This window comes from Bufo bufo, chromosome 2 (genome assembly GCF_905171765.1).
Source record: "Bufo bufo chromosome 2, aBufBuf1.1, whole genome shotgun sequence".
Classification (NCBI taxonomy): Eukaryota; Metazoa; Chordata; class Amphibia; order Anura; family Bufonidae; genus Bufo; species Bufo bufo.
Genome location: NC_053390.1, coordinates 756688606 through 756706067, shown reverse-complemented (window position 1 = coordinate 756706067; position 17462 = coordinate 756688606). Strand labels below are relative to the sequence as shown.

Genomic DNA, 17462 nt, shown 5'->3' with positions numbered 1-17462 from the left:
TTGCACTCGCGTGAGAAAAATCACGCATGTTTGGTACCCAAACCCGAACTTCTTCACAGAAGTTCGGGCTTGGGTTAGGTGTTGTGTAGATGTTATTATTTTCCCTTATAATATGGTTATAAGGGAAAATAATAGCATTCTGAATACAGAATGCATAGTAGGTGATCAATTGAGGGTTAAAAAAATAAATAAAAATTAACTCACCTTCTCCTCTTGTTCGCTAGGACCTGTGGTGACGTCAGATCACATGCTCCAATCACATGGTCCATCACCGTGGTGATGGACCATGTGATTGGAGCATGTGATCTGACGTCACCAAAGGTCCTTTAGCCGATAGTTCATCTTTTGAGAAGTAAAGAAGAGACCGGGAGCTACGCGAACAAGAGGAGAAGGTGAGTTAATTTTTTTATTTTTTTTTAACCCTCAATTGATCACCTACTATGCATTCTGTATTCAGAATGCTATTATTTTCCCTTATAACCATGTTATAAGGGAAAATAATACAGTTTATAGACTGTCACCTAGCAACCATGCGTGAAAATCGCACCGCATCCGCACTTGCTTGCGGATGCTTGCGATTTTCACGCAACCCCATTCACTTCTATGGGGCCTGCGTTGCGTGAAAAACGCAGAATATAGAGCATGCTGCGATTTTCACGCAACGCATAAGTGATGCGTGAAAATCACCGCTCATGTGAACAGCCCCATAGAAATTAATGGGTCGGTATTCAGTGCGGGTGCAATGCGTTCAACTCCCGCATCGCATCCGCGCGGAATACTCGCCCGTGTGAAAGGGGCCTAAGGCCCCTTGCAGACCAGCGTGTCCGGATAAGGTCCGGATGCGTTGCGGGTGCGTTGCGGCAAACCCGCGCGAGTAGGTACCCAATTGCAGTCAGTTTTGACTGCGATTGCGTTCCGTTGTTCAGTTTTTATTGCGCGGGTGCAATGCGTTTTGCACACGCGTGATAAAAAACTAAATGTTCTACCCAGACCCGAACTTCTTTATTGAAGTTCAGGCTTGGGTTCAAGGTTGTGTAGATTGTATTATTTCCTCTTATAACATGGTTATAAGGGAAAATAATAGCATTCTGAATACAGAATGCATAGTACAATAGGGCTGGAGGGGTTAAAAAAATATAAAAATAATTTAACTCACCTTAATCCACTTGTTCGCGCAGCCTGACGTCACCACAGGTCCTTTTTCTGTGCACAGCAAAGAAGAAGACAGAAGAGAAGCCGGGCTGCGCGAGCAAGTGGATTAAGGTGAGTTAAATTATTATATATTTATTTTTAACCGCTCCAGCGCTATTTTACTATGCATTCTGTATTAAGAATGCTATTATTTTCCCTTATAACCATGTTATAAGGGAAAATAATAAAGATCGGGTCCCCATCCCGATTGTCTCCTAGCAACCGTAGGTGAATATCGCACCGCATCTGCACTTGCTTGCGGATGCTTGCGATTTTCACGCAGCCCCATTCACTTCTATGGGGCCTGCGTTGCGTGAAAGACGCACAATATAGAACATGCTGCGATTTTCACGCAACGCACAAGTGATGCGTGAAAATCACCGCGCAGAAATCTCGCCCGTGTGAAAGGGGCCTAACAAATGTAAGGTTATGCATATGGAAAGGAATTATGCAAGTCACCAGTACATACTAAATTGTAAAACACTGAGGAAGGCTTCTTTCACACGACCGTTTTTATTTTTTGTTTTTTTGCGTTCTGTATATGGTCCATTTTTGCGAAATCATCTATTGAAAATGTTATGTCCAGCCCAATTTTTTCTATGTAATTACTGTATACTGTATATGCCATACGGAAATGGAAACGGAAAAATGGAACAGAAACGGAGACACAACAGAAACAAAAAACGGAACAACGGATCCGTGAAAAACGGACTGCAAAACACTGAAAAAGCCATACGGTCGTGTGAAAGAGGCCTAACACTGACATGGAAAAGGACCTAGGAATTTTAGTGAACAGCAAACTAAACTGCAGAAACCAGTGTCAGGCAACTGCTGCCAAGGCCAGTAAGATAATGGGGCATAGCCCTGACACTTTACAAATCAGACCACACATGGAGTACTGTGTACAGTTCAGGGCTCCTGTGAACAAGGCAGACATAGCAGAGCTGGAGAGGGTTCAGAGAAGGGCAACTAAAGTAATAACTGGAATGGGTGGACTACAGGACCGAGAAAGATTATCAAAATTAGGTTTATTCACTTTAGAAAAAAGACGACTGAGGGGAGATCTAATTACTATGTATAAATATATCAGGGGTCAGTACAGAGATCTCTCCCATCATCTATTTATCCCCAGGACTGTGACTGTGACGAGGGGACATCCTCTGCGTCTGGAGGAAAGAAGGTTTGTACACAAACATAGAAGAGGATTCTTTACGGTAAGAGCAGTGAGACTATGGAACTCTGTGCCTAAGGAGGAGGTGGTGATGGTGAGTACACTAAAAGAGTTCAGGAGTAGAGATGGCCTTGCGGTTCACCCAGCGGTTGTTTCGTGGCGAAAATTGCTCGTTTGCGATTCCAACATATGGCAATATTCGCACGCGCCATATTTTTTTGCATAACGCCGAACTTTGACCCATGACACATCCATCAGGTGGTACAGGACAGCCAATTTAGACGTTTCAGCACATGGACACACCCCCTACCCTATAAATAAACTCGATCTGGCCGCCATTTTACATTCATTCTTTTGCCAGTGTAGGGAGAGGTTGCTGTGTTGAGCAGGGACAGACTGTTAGGGACACCAAATGCTAGCTAATAGGGCCACAAAAGTCCTTTTAAGGACTGGTATAGGTGTGCTATCGATAGGTGTGATACACAGAGGGGTGTGATATACTTATAATATACTTTCTAAGATAGAAAGTATATTATAGTGCATTTGTATTGTGCAGCAATTGTGTGCGGTTCTGCTGAGATACCGCAGCTATACAGAGGGGCAAACGCTATTTCAACAAATAATTGTAACTGGTGTGATATACCATTTGCCCCCCAAAAAAACTGATTGTGGCAGTTGTGTGATATACCTAGCATATACTTTCTGTATAGTGCATTTGTAATTTGCAGGAGTTGTGTGCGGTTCTGCTGAGATACCCCAGCTATACAGAGGTTCAAACGCTATTAGAACAAATAATATCAACTGGTGTGTGATATACCAGTTGCCCCCCAAAAAAAACTGATTAAGGGGTTTGATATACCTGCTTCCAGCAAATAATCATTAAGCGGTTCTATATACCTGCTTCCACAAATACTGCTCTTCTATAGGGACTTTGTCACAGGGTCATTTTGAAAATGACAGGCAGAGGAAGAGGCAGGCCATTCCGCAGGGGTGGTAGGGTTCGGGCAGGTGCACCAGGCCGGAGCCTAAGTGGGAAGTTGGAGAAGGTGCGTGCGATTACGTCAAAGGACGCACCAGAGTTGGTTGAGTGGCTCACTCAGCCTTCCGCTTCTGCACCCTCCTCATCCTCTGTATCTGCACCCTCCTCACTCTCTGCTGTGTGCACCCACAAAGACACCACCACCACCACCACCACCATAGCCCCTCCACTCGAGTCAAAGGAATTATTTTCCCATCCATTCCCAGACCTTACCGATGAGCAGCCATTATTGGCATCGGATGAGGAAGAGGAGGTAGCAACGGCCGCCACCCAGAGGTTTGACGACATTACCCAGATCAACCCAAGGAGCCACCCAGAGGTTTGACGACATTACCCAGATCAACCCAAGGAGGGTGATCCCCGCTGTTGCTGCCTACTCCTAGATCTCTAATGTCAGTGGTGGTGAAGGTGACGATGATGACGTGTCGATGGACGTCACGTGGGTGCCCACAAGAGAGAAAGAGGAGGGGAGTTCAGAGGGAGAGACTGCAAATGTATCTGGAGCAAGCCATCCACCATGCACGGTCACATCTTAAGCTCACAGGACGCCGGCATATGGCTCCGCAGTGTGAGCTTTTTTTTAACTTGTCAGTTACTGATAATAGTGTTGCCATATGCAGCCTGTGCTGTCAACGCATAAGTTGTGGTAAGCCCAACACTCACCTAGGGACGACCGCCTTAAGAAGGTACCTGGCCTCCCATCACTGAGCCCAATGGGACCAACGCCGGCAGAACCCACAAAGCCACACTCCTAATGCTCCACGTCCTGCCTCTTCTCCTTCTCCTCTCTCCTCCCATTTGTCCTCCACTCCACCTTCCATCGTGCCGTCGCCGCGTTCATCTGGCACAAGGCAGGCTTCCGTGGCCCAAATGTTTGAGCGTAAAAAAAAATGATGACGCCAGATAATCCTCTTGCCCAACGGCTGACCGCTGGCTTGTCGGAACTGCTAGCCCGCCAACTACTGCCATATAAATTGGTGGACTCGGAGGCCTTTAGAAAATTTGTGGCCATTGGCACACCGCAATGGAAGGTCCCCAGAAGGAAATATTTCTCCCAGAAGGGCATCCCAGAGCTATATGGCCACGTTCAGCGGCAAGTGAAAGTATCTCTGGCACACAATGTCGGTGCCAAGATACATCTGACCACAGACACGTGGTCTAGTAAACACGGGCAGGGAAGGTACATAAGGTACATAATTTTTACTGCCCACTGGGTGAACCTTCTGACGGCCGTCAAGCATGTAACCCGTGTCACCCGTGTGCATTTGGTATTACCGCCAAGGATTGCATGCAGGCTGCCTCTTCTTCTCTTCCTCCTACTCCATCCTCCGTCTCCTCCTCGGCTGACTCCTTCTTTTCCACTTCTACCGCCTCTTCCGCTGCACCCCCTTAGCTCCCCAGAACCTATTCGACGTGCCAGGTGAGACATTGCCATGCTGTGCTGCGGCTGTTGTGCCTGGAAGCCAAGAGCCACACAGTCCTGCACTGCTTTCAGCTCTGCGGTTAAAGGGCAATGAGTGGCTAACCCCGCTCGATTTGACTGTTGGTAAAGTAGTGTGCGACAACGGTGCCAATCTAGTGAGCACACTGAAACAGGGCAAAATGACACACGTGCCATGCATGGCACACGTCCTGAACTTAGTCGTGCAGCGATTTGTTGCCAAATACCTCGGGGTCCAGGACTTCTTTTGGCAGGGCAGGAAAATCTCTGGCCATTTTAGAAAATCTTACACGGCCATGGTTCGCCTTGCTGACGTTCAGCGGCGACACCACTTGCCGGTCAGACGTCTGATTTGTGACAGCCCAACACGCTGGAACTCCACCTTGTATATGCTTGATAGGCTTCTCCAGCAGAAACTGACGTTACCTACTACCTGTACGAACTCTGCGGCAGGACAGGTTCTGGGGAGCTTGTTTCTTTTCACCGTGCCAGTGGCTGCTCATGCGCGACACATGCAGACTTTTGCGGCCATTTGATGAGATCACCAAACTGGTCAGTCGCAGCCAGGGCGCCATCAATGACATCATACCTTATGCCTTCTTTCTGGAGCATGCATTGCGTTGTGTCATTGATCAAGCTGTCGAGGAGCAGGAGCAGGAAGATGAGGAAGTCGCAATACTGAATGGATTCCCAGGGGGGCTACTCCATCTGAGACAAGTCAGCAGGAGTCTGAAGAGGAGTCAGAGGAGGATGGTGCCTGAGGGGAGGAGAAGGAGGAGCAAGAAGAGCAGGCTTTAACATTTTCGGGGATCCCTGATGTTGTCCGTGGATGGGGGGAGGAGACCTAGGAAGACATTCTCCTGGGCGATGAGCATGTGCCAGGCCGCTCCACCGCTTCCAATTTAGTGCAAATGGGGGCCTTCATGCTCCAGTTTTTGAAGAGGGACCACCGTATAAAAAGCATAAAGGACAAGGTCCAGTACTGGGTGGCAACGCACTTAGACCCCCAGTACAAACACAAAATGGCGGACATGTTACCAGCATCAATCCTACAGCGCATGCAAGAAGAGGGCGGTTTGAAGATGTTTTGGTCACTTCGGATATGAGATCATTCTTACAGCCAACCCATCGACAGCCGCCCTCCGATTCCAGCCTCAGGGAATGCCTAGACCAACAGGTGTCCGACTACATCCGGTTAACGGCCGATGTGGACGATCTGAGAAGCGAGGAACCCCTGGACTACTGGGTGTGCAGGCTTGACCTGTGGCCAGAGCTGGCACAATTTGCCATGGAACTCTTGGCTTGCCCCTCGTCGAGTGTTCTGTCCGAAAGAGCGTTCAGCACAGCAGGGGATATCGTGACCAATAAGCGCACTCACCTAGCTCACGACAGTATGGACTACCTCACCAGGGCCGTCTTTAACAAGGGGCAAAAGGGGTAGCTGCCCCTGGCCCAGTTGCTCCTGGGGGGCCCAAGGCAGCTGCCTCTTGAGCCCTGCTAGCCACTGCCCCGGGTGTCAGGCTGTCAGCTACACAGGGGGTGCTGCCATGCCATGCCTGCCGGCACTCCAGGCAGCGTACTGTGAGAGCTGTGATTCTCTAGGACCTTAGATGACATTATCACCATGTGACCAGTAACCTAGAAATATTACTGGTCACATGGCCATGAGGTCATCAAGGTCCTACCAGGAGTGTTGCTGTAGAAGTTTGCCTCAACTGTGGAGCTTTTTTTGTGAAGATTACATCAGAAAAAGGTGACAGGGGCTGTTATGCTAATATACTGTAAACTACTGTATAGTGGGGTGCTGTATAGTGTTTGGGCCTGTATACTGTGGGGGGCTGTATACTGTGGGGGCCTGTATACTGTGGGGGGGATGTATAATGTGGGGGGCTGTATAGTGTGGGGGGGCTGTATACTGTATACTGTGGGTTCTGTATATTGTGGAGTGCTATACTGCTGTACTGTATAGTGTGGGGGGCTGTATACTGTGGGTGCTGTATATTTTGGAGTGCTATACTGCTGTACTGTATACTGTGGGGGGCTGTATACTGTGGGGGCTGTATACTGGGGGTGCTGTATATTGTGGAGTGCTATACTGCTGTACTGTATAGTGTGGGGGGCTGTATAGTGTATAGTTTTGGGTGCTGTATACAGTGAGGTGCTATACTGCTCTACTGTATACTGTGAGGTGTTGTATACTGTGGGCTGCTATACTGCTCTACTATATACTGTGGGGTACTGTATAGTGTGGGGTGCTATACTGCATACTGTGTGGTGCTGTATACTATAGGGTGCTATACTGCATACTGTGGGTTTCTGTATAATATAGGTTGCTATACTGCATACTGTGGGGTGCTGTGGTGCACTGTAACACTGGGGTGAGCCGAGCCCTGGTCTCCTTCCTGCAGAGCAGTGCCCACTTCCAGCCTGAGCCCAGCTGCCCAGAGCACTGATCCTGAGCCGCTGGAGTCTTCAGAACTGGAAGTATTTACAGTCATTCACTGTACTCTACCAGATGTGTGGATTTTTTGTGTGTGTGTTGTGGTGGAGGGCGTGATTGCCTGCTAAGGTGTGGGAAGGCGGGATCCAGGGGGCCCAAGTAAATTTTTGCCCAGGGTCCAATCAATATTAAAGACGGCCCTGTACCTCACATTACTAAAAATGAATGAGGCATGGATCTCGGAGGAATTCAACACCTGTGATAACCACAGTTAATTCAATTTCCTCATGATAGCCCACAAATATCCGCCACAACCCAGAACAAATAATGATCCCTGTCATCGGTAAATACAGCAGCATAAAAGGCCTTTTCTGTCCGGTGATTGCCTAATGTTTGGGACCTTGGAGGAATTCAACACCTGTTGACGACGACCACATTTTATTGAATTTCAACTATTATCATTAGTTTTTTTTTCAAGAGGGGGATTTCGTTAGCCAGGTTTTTAATCCAATTTTATATTTTTTGTTATTTTAAACATATGTATTTGACATCTGTTTGTACTCGCCTGCAGTAAAATTGATATCCAATGACCGTCTAATATACCTCCAGCCACATAATCACTTGATGTTTTCTATCAGTTGAATGCCTAATTTTTGGGGCCTGTACTCCCGTGGCCTAAAATAAAAAATTTCTAGGCTCCAGCAGGGCACATTTATGAGAAATTCCCTTTAAGATGCATAAAAATGGCCCCTGATTAAAATACATATTTTTTTATTTTATTTTTTGCCATTGATCCCCCTGTGGTATGTCACTGTCCATGTTGTGGGGCGATTTGTGCACTTCTAGTTAGTATTTGGTGGCCGCAAATATGACCTGAAGGTTTTTCAGGTTCACCTGCCATAAAAGTGAATAGGGCCCGCTGCGAACTTGCGGTTTCGCAAATCATTCCGGCCGATATTCGTCCATCACTATTCAGGAGGGGCCTGGATGTATTTCTGGAGTGTAATAATATTACAGGCTATAGCTACTAGAGAGGGGTCGTGGATCCAGGGAGTTTTTCTGATTGCCTGATTGGAGTCGGGAAGGAAATTATTCCCCTAAAGTGAGTAAAATTGGCTTCTACCTCACAGGTTTTTTTTTTGCCTTCCTCTGGATCAACTTGCAGGATAACAGGCCGAACTGGATGGACAAATGTCTTTTTTCAGCCTTATAAACTATGTTACTAAACAAAATATCCTGCATGGAATTTTTATGTCTTGCCAATTAATTTAATACTCTGAGTGCATCAGAGTGCTATTTTCTAGAACCTAGTAAAGACACATGTCTTTGAGAGATCTCATGCTGGATCTAATTGAAGACTTGTAATAACAGGGATTTGAATTCCCTGCTTGAAGGATAAGCAACAAAGATCAGGGAAACAAAAACATGTCCTGCATAATCCATGACTTACAGATCCTTAAAAAAAACTATTCATACCCCTTGAACTTTTCCAAATTTTTTTCACGTTACACCCACAAACTATGTGGCCATGTACACATCCGTACTTTTTGCAGATCCGTGTGGCCGTTCCGCAAATTCTAGAACACATCCTATTGTAGACAATAATAGTCCATTTTATTGGTGGAGTGAAAAAAATGCAATGGTATCCACTGTTTGCAGACCGAAATAAAGATACGGTGGTGTGCATGAAGCCTTACATGATCTATCGCACGGATCTCCAACCTGCATGTCTCCAGCTGTTGTGAAACTACATGCTGAGAGTTGTAGTTCTGTGGCAGCTGGAGAACCCAAGTTGGAATACCAGTGATCTATAAATCGTAGCTTACAAGCCATGGGTTTCACGTAACAGTAATATTATAAAGGGTCATCTAGTCTAATTGTGCCCGATAAAATCAAATAATAGACAATATAGAAGTATATAATGCATAATATGGTTTTTTATGATTCTCACCAAAGTGATCATTAGCAACTATTCATACAAAATATATAACAAAATAATAAAGTAATATAGTATAATACAAATATCCTTGCTCAATAGGTGTAGGTATCAAGGCCAAGGGTTTTCATACCGGTAGAATACCCAGTGATCTATGCCCCCCCAACCACAGGACAGGGTGTGAAATGTATAGGAAAAGTGAGTCACCCATAGACACAGCTACAGAAAACAACACTGAAGTCAAAGAGATAAAACAGTGCAGATCACTTCCAGCTCTATGGCACCTACAATATGTACCGTGTATGTCTGGAAGAGATAGGGGCAACCGGTCAAGGGGCATTATATGCCAGCCTCACTTGGTAAGCTACAAGACAAGAGGATTAGAGGAACAGGAGAAGCTGGTAATGCTCACCATGCAGAGCAGCAGGAGAGAGGGGACACCTGGCATGTGTGTCCATTGCAGCATTCTTCCTCCCTGTCCTCTTCTTGTCGCTGTGCTGCGGGGTGGGGCTGCCAGGTGGAAGCACACGGAGACTTGTGTACATGGGCAGGTGCTGCACTGATCCTGCCCTCCCGTCAGGCCCCCTCCCTCACAGGTAATCTCTTTACATCCACGTCTGTGTTGGGGATTTATTTTTAGAGCACTGAAATGCAGTAAGAGAGAGGTTATTAGATATAACCATTAGATACAGACTCCCATTATGGATAGCTTTTCCCTACAACATGGCTTTACGGAAAATCACACCGCTGGACTGGTATAGCTATAGGAGGTGCAAAGGTTGCGGTTGTGTCCAGGCCCTGATGTCTGAGGGGCACTAGAAGCTTCTCTGCTATATAATAGGGCAGCCGGGCATGACGGCATATCGGGATAACTGTACAATGGTGTAGCAATGGTGGCCATCACCAACATCTGGAATAGACCATGAATATTAGATCGATGTGGGTCCAACTCTCGGCACCTATATCCATCAGCTGTTTGAAGAGAAGGCGGCAATCCATCTCGACAGGGGAAATTTCATAGACTTACAAATATTGCTGTACTGGCGGGTGGTGCCGTGTGCATGGGATCTCCTCACGATAGGCCATCAATATCAGATTGACTCCTGGCACTCTCAGTTGTTTGAACTCAAGTGATATCTCGTTTAGTGGTCATATGGCCTAGCTACAGCCCAGTCCCATCCAATGGGCCTGGGGTACAATACTAAGCAGAGTGCTATACAATGTACGGCGCTGTGCCTGGCAATCTGCGAGGAGACCTCAACACTTACCAGAGCGTCATGTCCTCTTTAAACAGCTGATCGGTGAGGGTGCCGGGTGTCGGACCTCCCATTGATAAGATATATAAAAATATGGGTTTGCAACTTTTTAACGGCAAATTCACAAAGTAGGGAGATGGTAAATCCACCCAGTGCCCCCCTTTTACCTAAAAATCTCCCAGAAGGCCTATAATTTCTGGCATAAATTGTCTTACATCTAATCTTTCTGAATATGTACATCGCCAATTGCAGAAATATAATAGTTTGGGTATGTGGTAAAAAACAGCTAGTTCTAGGATTTTAATTATCAATGTATGGAAGCTTCTTTTTTTTTTTTTAGGGGATACCCTTTTGTTTCCCCCTATCTGCTAGAGCCGGGGTGAACAACCTATGGCACTCCAGCTGTTGTAAAGCTACAACTCCCAGCATGCTCCATTCACTTCACTTCAAGCAAGTGTGCATGCTGGGAGTCGTAGTTTTACCACACCGGGAGTACCTACTTTGTGTGAGTTTTCATCCACTCTCTTACCAGACAGGTTTTCATTCCCTGCAGGAAGGGTAAAGCATGTTGAGAAACAGGAATGTAGAACAATATAACTACTACAAACTAAGTCTAAATTGAAGATTAAGGACCATCTAGGCTGTTACACAATAGGAGCTATCTCCCTGGTTCAGTGTCCATGTAAGAAATTGTGTGTAGGAAAAAGTACAAAAAGACAGTACACAAAGGATGGGAGGAACCCATCTATAATACTGATGGTCACCCTCTACCACGTCATTGTAAAAAGAAACCTAGCCAGTATTACAGGTACCAGGTTATGGTTGTTGTTATTGTTATTATTGTTGTGGTTATTGTGAGGGGTGAGAACAACTAAACATAGGTGGTTTATTCGGCAACTGGACCAGTTAGTTTTCTGTGATTATTTTTTATATATTTGGTGTAGGGTAGGGGTATGTATATATGATGGGGTGGGTATAGTATATAAAGAGTTGTATATATTTGGTGTAGGATGGGTCTATATATATAATATCATGGGGTCCTGGGTGGGGATGGTGTATGTATATAATAATAATAAACATATGATGTGGTGTAGGCTGGGGGTGTATACGGTATGTATAATTGGTGTGTATGCATAATACAATATTGTGTATGTTGGTATATACAGTAGATATAAAAAGTCTTCACACCCCTGTTAAAATGTCAGGTTTCTGTGCTGTAAAAAAATGAGACAAAGATAAATCATTTCAGAACTTCTTCCACCTTTAATGTGACCTATAAACTGTACCACTCAATTGAAAAACAAACTGAAATCTTTTAGGTGGAGGGAAGAAAACAAAAAAAAGTAAAATGATGTGGCTGCATAAGTGTGCACACCCTCTTATAACTGGGGATGTAGCTGTGTTCAGAATTAAGCAATCACATTCAAAATCATGTTAAATAGGAGTCAGCATACACCTGCCATCATTTAAAGTGCCTCTGATTAACCCCAAATAAAGTTCAGCTGCTCTAGTTGGTCTTTCCTGAAATTGTTTTAGTCGCATCCCACAGCAAAAGCCATGGTCCACAGAGAGCTTCCAAAGCATCAGAGGGATCTCATTGTTAAAAGGTATCAGTCAGGAGAAGGGTACAAAAGAATTTCCAAGGCATTAGATATACCATGGAACACAGTGAAGACAGTCATCAAGTGGAGAAAATATGGCACAACAGTGACATTACCAAGTACTGGATGTCCCTCCAAAATTGGTAAAAAGATGAGAAGAAAACTGGTCTGGGAGGCGACCAAGAGGCCTACAGCAACATTAAAGGAGCTGCAGGAATATCTGGCAAGTACTGGCTGTGTGGTACATGTGACAACAATCTCCCGTATTCTTCATATGTCTGGGCTATGGGGTAGAGTGGCAAGACTAAAGCCTTTTCTTACGAAGAAAAACATCCAAGCCAGGCTACATATTGCAAAAACACATCTGAAGTCTCCCAGAAGCATGTGGGAAAATGTGTTATGGTCTGATGAAAACAAGGTTGAACTTTTTGGCCATAATTCCAAAAGATATGTTTGGCCCAAAAACAACACTTCACATCACCAAAAGAACACCATACCCACAGTGAAGCATGGTGGTGGCAGCATCATGCCAAGGGGGCTGTTTTTCTTCAGCTGGAACTGGGGCCTTAGTTCAGCTAGAGGGAATTATGAACAGTTCCAAATACCAGTCAATATTGGCAAAAAAACATCAGGCTTCTGTTAGAAAGCTGAACATGAAGAGGAACTTCATCTTTCAGCATGACAACGACCCAAAGCATACATCCAAATCAACAAAGGAATGGCTTCACCAGAAGAAGATTAAAGTTTTGGAATGGCCCAGCCAGAGCCCAAACCTGAATCCAATTGAAAATCCGTGGGGTGATCTGAAGAGGGCTGTGCACAGGAGATGCCCTTGCAATCTGACAGATTTGGAGTGTTTTTGCAAAGAAGAGTGGGCAAATCTTGCCAAGTCAAAATGTGCCATGCTGATAGACTCATACCCAAAAAGACTGAGTGCTGCAATAAAATCAAAAGGTGCTTCAACAAAGTATTAGTTTAAGGGTGTGCACACTTATGCAACCATATTACTTTATTTTTATATTTTTTCTTCCCTCTACCTAAAGGATTTCAGTTTGTTTTTCAATTGAGTTGTACAGTTTATAGGTCACATTAAAGGTGGAAAAAGTTCTGAAATGATTTATCTTTGTCTCATTTTTTTACAGCACAGAAACCTGACATTTTAACAGGGGTGTGTAGACCTTTTATATCCACTGTATGTGTGTATGTATGATAATAGTATTAAAATTGGAGTGAGTGGCTGGACCAATGTTAGTTTTATTATTTACTGTTTGGTTGTGTTTGATATTTGATGATGATTATGTTTATTATTGATATTGTGTTATTGTTATGCTTTATAATTTTATAATAAAAGAAATACAGGTACCAGGATTTATGGCAAAGAGAAAGTAAAGCCCAGGTGGAGGGCGGGGGATTTTATTATAGAATTACCTAGCACCAAAACTAGGTGGATATTCCATCCCAACTCTTTGGCACGGAATAATGAGAATTATTAGATTTTTAGTGGGATTAACATTAATTAATAAAAACATATTCCATATGAATCCAAGAAATTCATCAAATAGATCCTTCCTTCCGCTTTACGGTTGGATAGTGACATATAGGCCTCTTGCACACGACCGTATGGCTTTTTCAGTATTTTGCGGTCAGCAAAAAACAGATCCCAAAAAATACGGATGACGTCCGTGTGCATTATGTTTTTTGCGGAACGGAACAGCTGGCCCCTGATAGAACAGTACTATCCTTGTCCGTTATGTGGACAATAATAGGACATGTTCTATCTTTGAACGTAACAGAAAAACTGAAATACGGAAACGGAAGGCATACGGAGTACCTTCCATTTTTTTTGCGGATCCATTGAAATGAATGGTTCCATATACGGAACGCAAAAAATGGAACGGAAACAGAAGAAAAAAACGTTTGTGTGCAAGAGGCTTAACAGTGTATATATACACACACTGACATCCATTCATCAGCACTCAGGAAAGCTGGGTCAGCCCTTTTTTTATCAGCACCTATAACAGCTGGGTCATCTATTTAATGTACTTTATTTATCAGGACTCAGGAAAGCTGGGTCACTGCTTATGACTTCTCAAGCAAGACACTGATTCTCTTTCAGGTTTTCCAATGATCTCAGACCGGCAGTGCAGTTGACTATCCTTGATGTAGATGGACATTTTACCTCCGTAACATGCTGGAAGAAGCACATCACTGATATCTACCCCTCGAGTGACGTCACTTGTGGTGAACCCTTCAGATCTTTGGACTCTCTCACGTGTGAGTTGAGACCCCGGCCGGAGCACCTCCGCTCCCATTGAGTTGAATGTGTATCTACCCCACCATTCAAACCAGGGAACTGGTGATCGGAGGGGGCCCCAGCAGTTTGACCCCCGCCAATCAGACACTTATCTTGAAGATAGGGGATAGGTTGTTGTCATGGGAGAACCCCTTTAACTGATTTGCAGAAAGCACTAAAGAAAAGTGAAGGAAAACTGAGGGAAAAACGTCAGTCAGACGAAACAAAGTCAGATGAGTTCCATATTGTTTGTGTGAAAGAGGCCTTAGTGGTACAAAGACATGTCTGCAATCAGACAGAGACAGGAGTGAGCACAGTGGAAACAGGCAAAAAGTCTGTGGGTCTGAAAAGAAGGCAGTAGCTGTCATTTTTGTGGCTTGAGCTAAGGTCTGTCATGTTTAGGGGGTCTGTATTTGCAAGTGGAGTCTGGTCTCCTCTCCCGAAAAGCACTACTGTATGTGGCACCGGGATGCTGTCTCATTAGACTTGGTGCCCAAGCGTTCATGGCGTGGGGCATGGTCTCACAAAGAGGCCTGGCAGTGCCTAAAAAATGTCAACAGAGAAGTGTGCTTTATGTTCCTCTCTTCTATAAAGAGGCCACGATGCAGTGCAAGACGGGTCAATTAGTAGACACCAATGACCCTCCTGACAGACCCTATCAATGCAACCTATGTATTGTGTTTGGTTCTGGATCAATATTATTGCATTAGACTGGCTTTAGTGCTGTATTTATGTACTGAACTTGGTTCTGGAGCTGTATATATATATCCTGAGCTTGGTTCTGGAGCTGTATATATATCCTGAGCTTGGTTCAGGAGCTGTATTTATATCCTGAGCTTGGTTCTGGAGCTGTATTTGTAATACCCCAGAGTGGCATTACCACCTTTTTGCACCACCCCACTATCTCCTACGGTTGATCCTGTTTAATCTTATGCATATATTGCCATGTCCCGCACAATGTGTATTTATTTTCCTTGCAAATGACTGTTTAGGTGTAATGTACCTGGTTCACCAGCAGATGGCGGCAGTATTGGCAGAGCTAGTTTCCCTGGAGTGGAACCTTCTATCCATTCCAGCCCTCTTTAGAGAAAGAGGTGTTAGTTAGAAGTCAGTCTAGCTTAACCCCTGTAAGGGGAAGGTTGTGTGTCCGCTAGCAGAGCACTGTCTGCTCTGCTGGGCCTTAGGGCCCATGATACAAGCTTCTTATAAGGGCCCATGCTTCAAGCTTCAGAGCCAGGAGGAAAGATTCCCTGGATAAAGACAAAAATAAAGCTAAAGATACAGAACACAATAAAGACAGTCAGACTACAGAGAGCTAAATTGCAGCTTAGAGCAGAAGAGGAAAAGTTCCTATTTAATCCAGCTAACATAGCAGAGCTGAAAGAGTACAGATATAGCAAAGCTGATTGTGTTTGCCAGCCAAAACTAATGCCAAAACCTCCTGATGACCAAGATAAAGTTGGAAGATTGTCTCCTGATGAAAGTTTATGCCAAGTAAAGTTGTGTTCAACGTTAATAAAAGTCTGAACTCCATTTATTCTACAAATCCCTCAACTGTTAACCCATTTATCACTGCTTCGGACGACCACGCTTGGGGTTCTGGATATCCAAGTAGGAGCACCATGACAAGTACAAAAGCCTTATAGGGACCCCATAGGCAATCCTTACACCATTCTGGCATTCCTACACCTGGGTTCCACCATCACCTTCTACATAGGGGGATCTAGTCTCTCGCTGCTGAAATGCAACTGGCATCACAACAAAAACTAAAAACTCTCATAACATCTGTAGGAGAGGCCCCTGGTTCGGGTTATAGTCCGCTCCATATTTATATCCTGAGCTTGTATCTGGAGCTGTATGTATATCCTGAGTTTGGTTCTGGTGCTGTATTTATGTACTGAACATGGTTCTGGTGCTGTATATATGTCCTGAGCTTGGTTCTGGTGCGTTATATTCTGAGTGTGGTTCTGGTGCTGTATCTCTGTACTATGCTTGATTCTGGGGTTCTTTATATGTATGGAACTTGCTGTAGTGTTATATATATATACACTGAACTTGGTTCTGCTTCTGTACTTATTAGATTAGATAGGTTCTGGTGCTGTATTTATGTAATGTGCTTGGTATGGCACCATATCTAGATGATTACTATCTTGAATAGAAGACCTTGACCTATTAAATAATCCACGCCGCTCAGAAAGCCCACTCCTATTTTTGCCACCTGGTGTGTGACTATCACCCATGAAGGGCTCTCCAAGGTCGACATCTCTGGGGTGCCCGGGGTCAGACCCCCACTAATCAGATATTGAAGACCCATCCAGAAGGTATCATTACTGTACCTTATAAAAAAAAAAAAAAACATTCTTTGACTTACAGAGTCCAAATGGTGGCACTCTGTCAATGGGAGATACCGCTTTGCTTTGACAGTAAGAATAGATTTTGTTGTCAAAAGTGGCAGAATTATTGACTGAAGACCTCCTTATAGCATTGAGTTTTAACCTCTTCCCAACCACCATCATACTAGTACGGCAGAGGTTGGGTCTTTAAAGATGGTGTCTGCTTGCAAGTGCAATAGGCACCATAGCTGCTGGGTTTCTGCTGTTTTAAACATCAGAGACCCAGGACTAATGTCTGCAAACAGTGATAATGCTAATTGGAGACATTTAACCCCTCAGATGTCATGGTCAGACGACCACGGCATCTGAGAACTAAAAAAAAAAAAACAGGAGTGCGTGCCCCCAGGGCTGAAACGTCTTCCTTTTGCTGCGATAGGGAAAGGCGTTCCTTAGCAGTAATAGCCGTAAGGCTAAGTTCACACGAACGTATGTGATCCGTGGCCGTATTGCGGCCCGCAATACACGGCCACAGTTCCGTGTGCATTCCGCATCACGGATGCGGACCCATTCACTTCAATGGGTCCGCAAATCCGGAATAGCGGAACGGCCGCACGGAACGGGACCCCTCGGAAGCACTACGGAGTGCTTCCGTGGGGTTGCGTCCCGTACTTCCGTTCCGCAAAAAGATAGAACATGTCCTATCTTTTTGCGGAACGTGGACCCATTAAAGTGAATGGGTCCGCGATCCGATGCGGCTGACC

The 17462-nt window shown here is 44.8% G+C and overlaps 1 protein-coding gene across 2 annotated transcripts in view; it reads right to left on the bottom strand.

Annotated features, from left to right (window-relative positions):
* The window catches only part of SEL1L3 (SEL1L family member 3), a 97088-nt gene extending 87377 nt beyond the window's left edge, over nt 1-9711 (bottom strand). For both annotated transcript variants that reach the window (XM_040419013.1, XM_040419015.1), the window contains exon 1: nt 9631-9711. In XM_040419013.1, the coding sequence (XP_040274947.1) occupies nt 9631-9684 (54 nt within the window). In that variant the 5' untranslated portion in view covers nt 9685-9711. The remainder of the gene's footprint in view (nt 1-9630) is intronic.
* Between the last annotated feature and the right edge of the window lie 7751 nt (nt 9712-17462).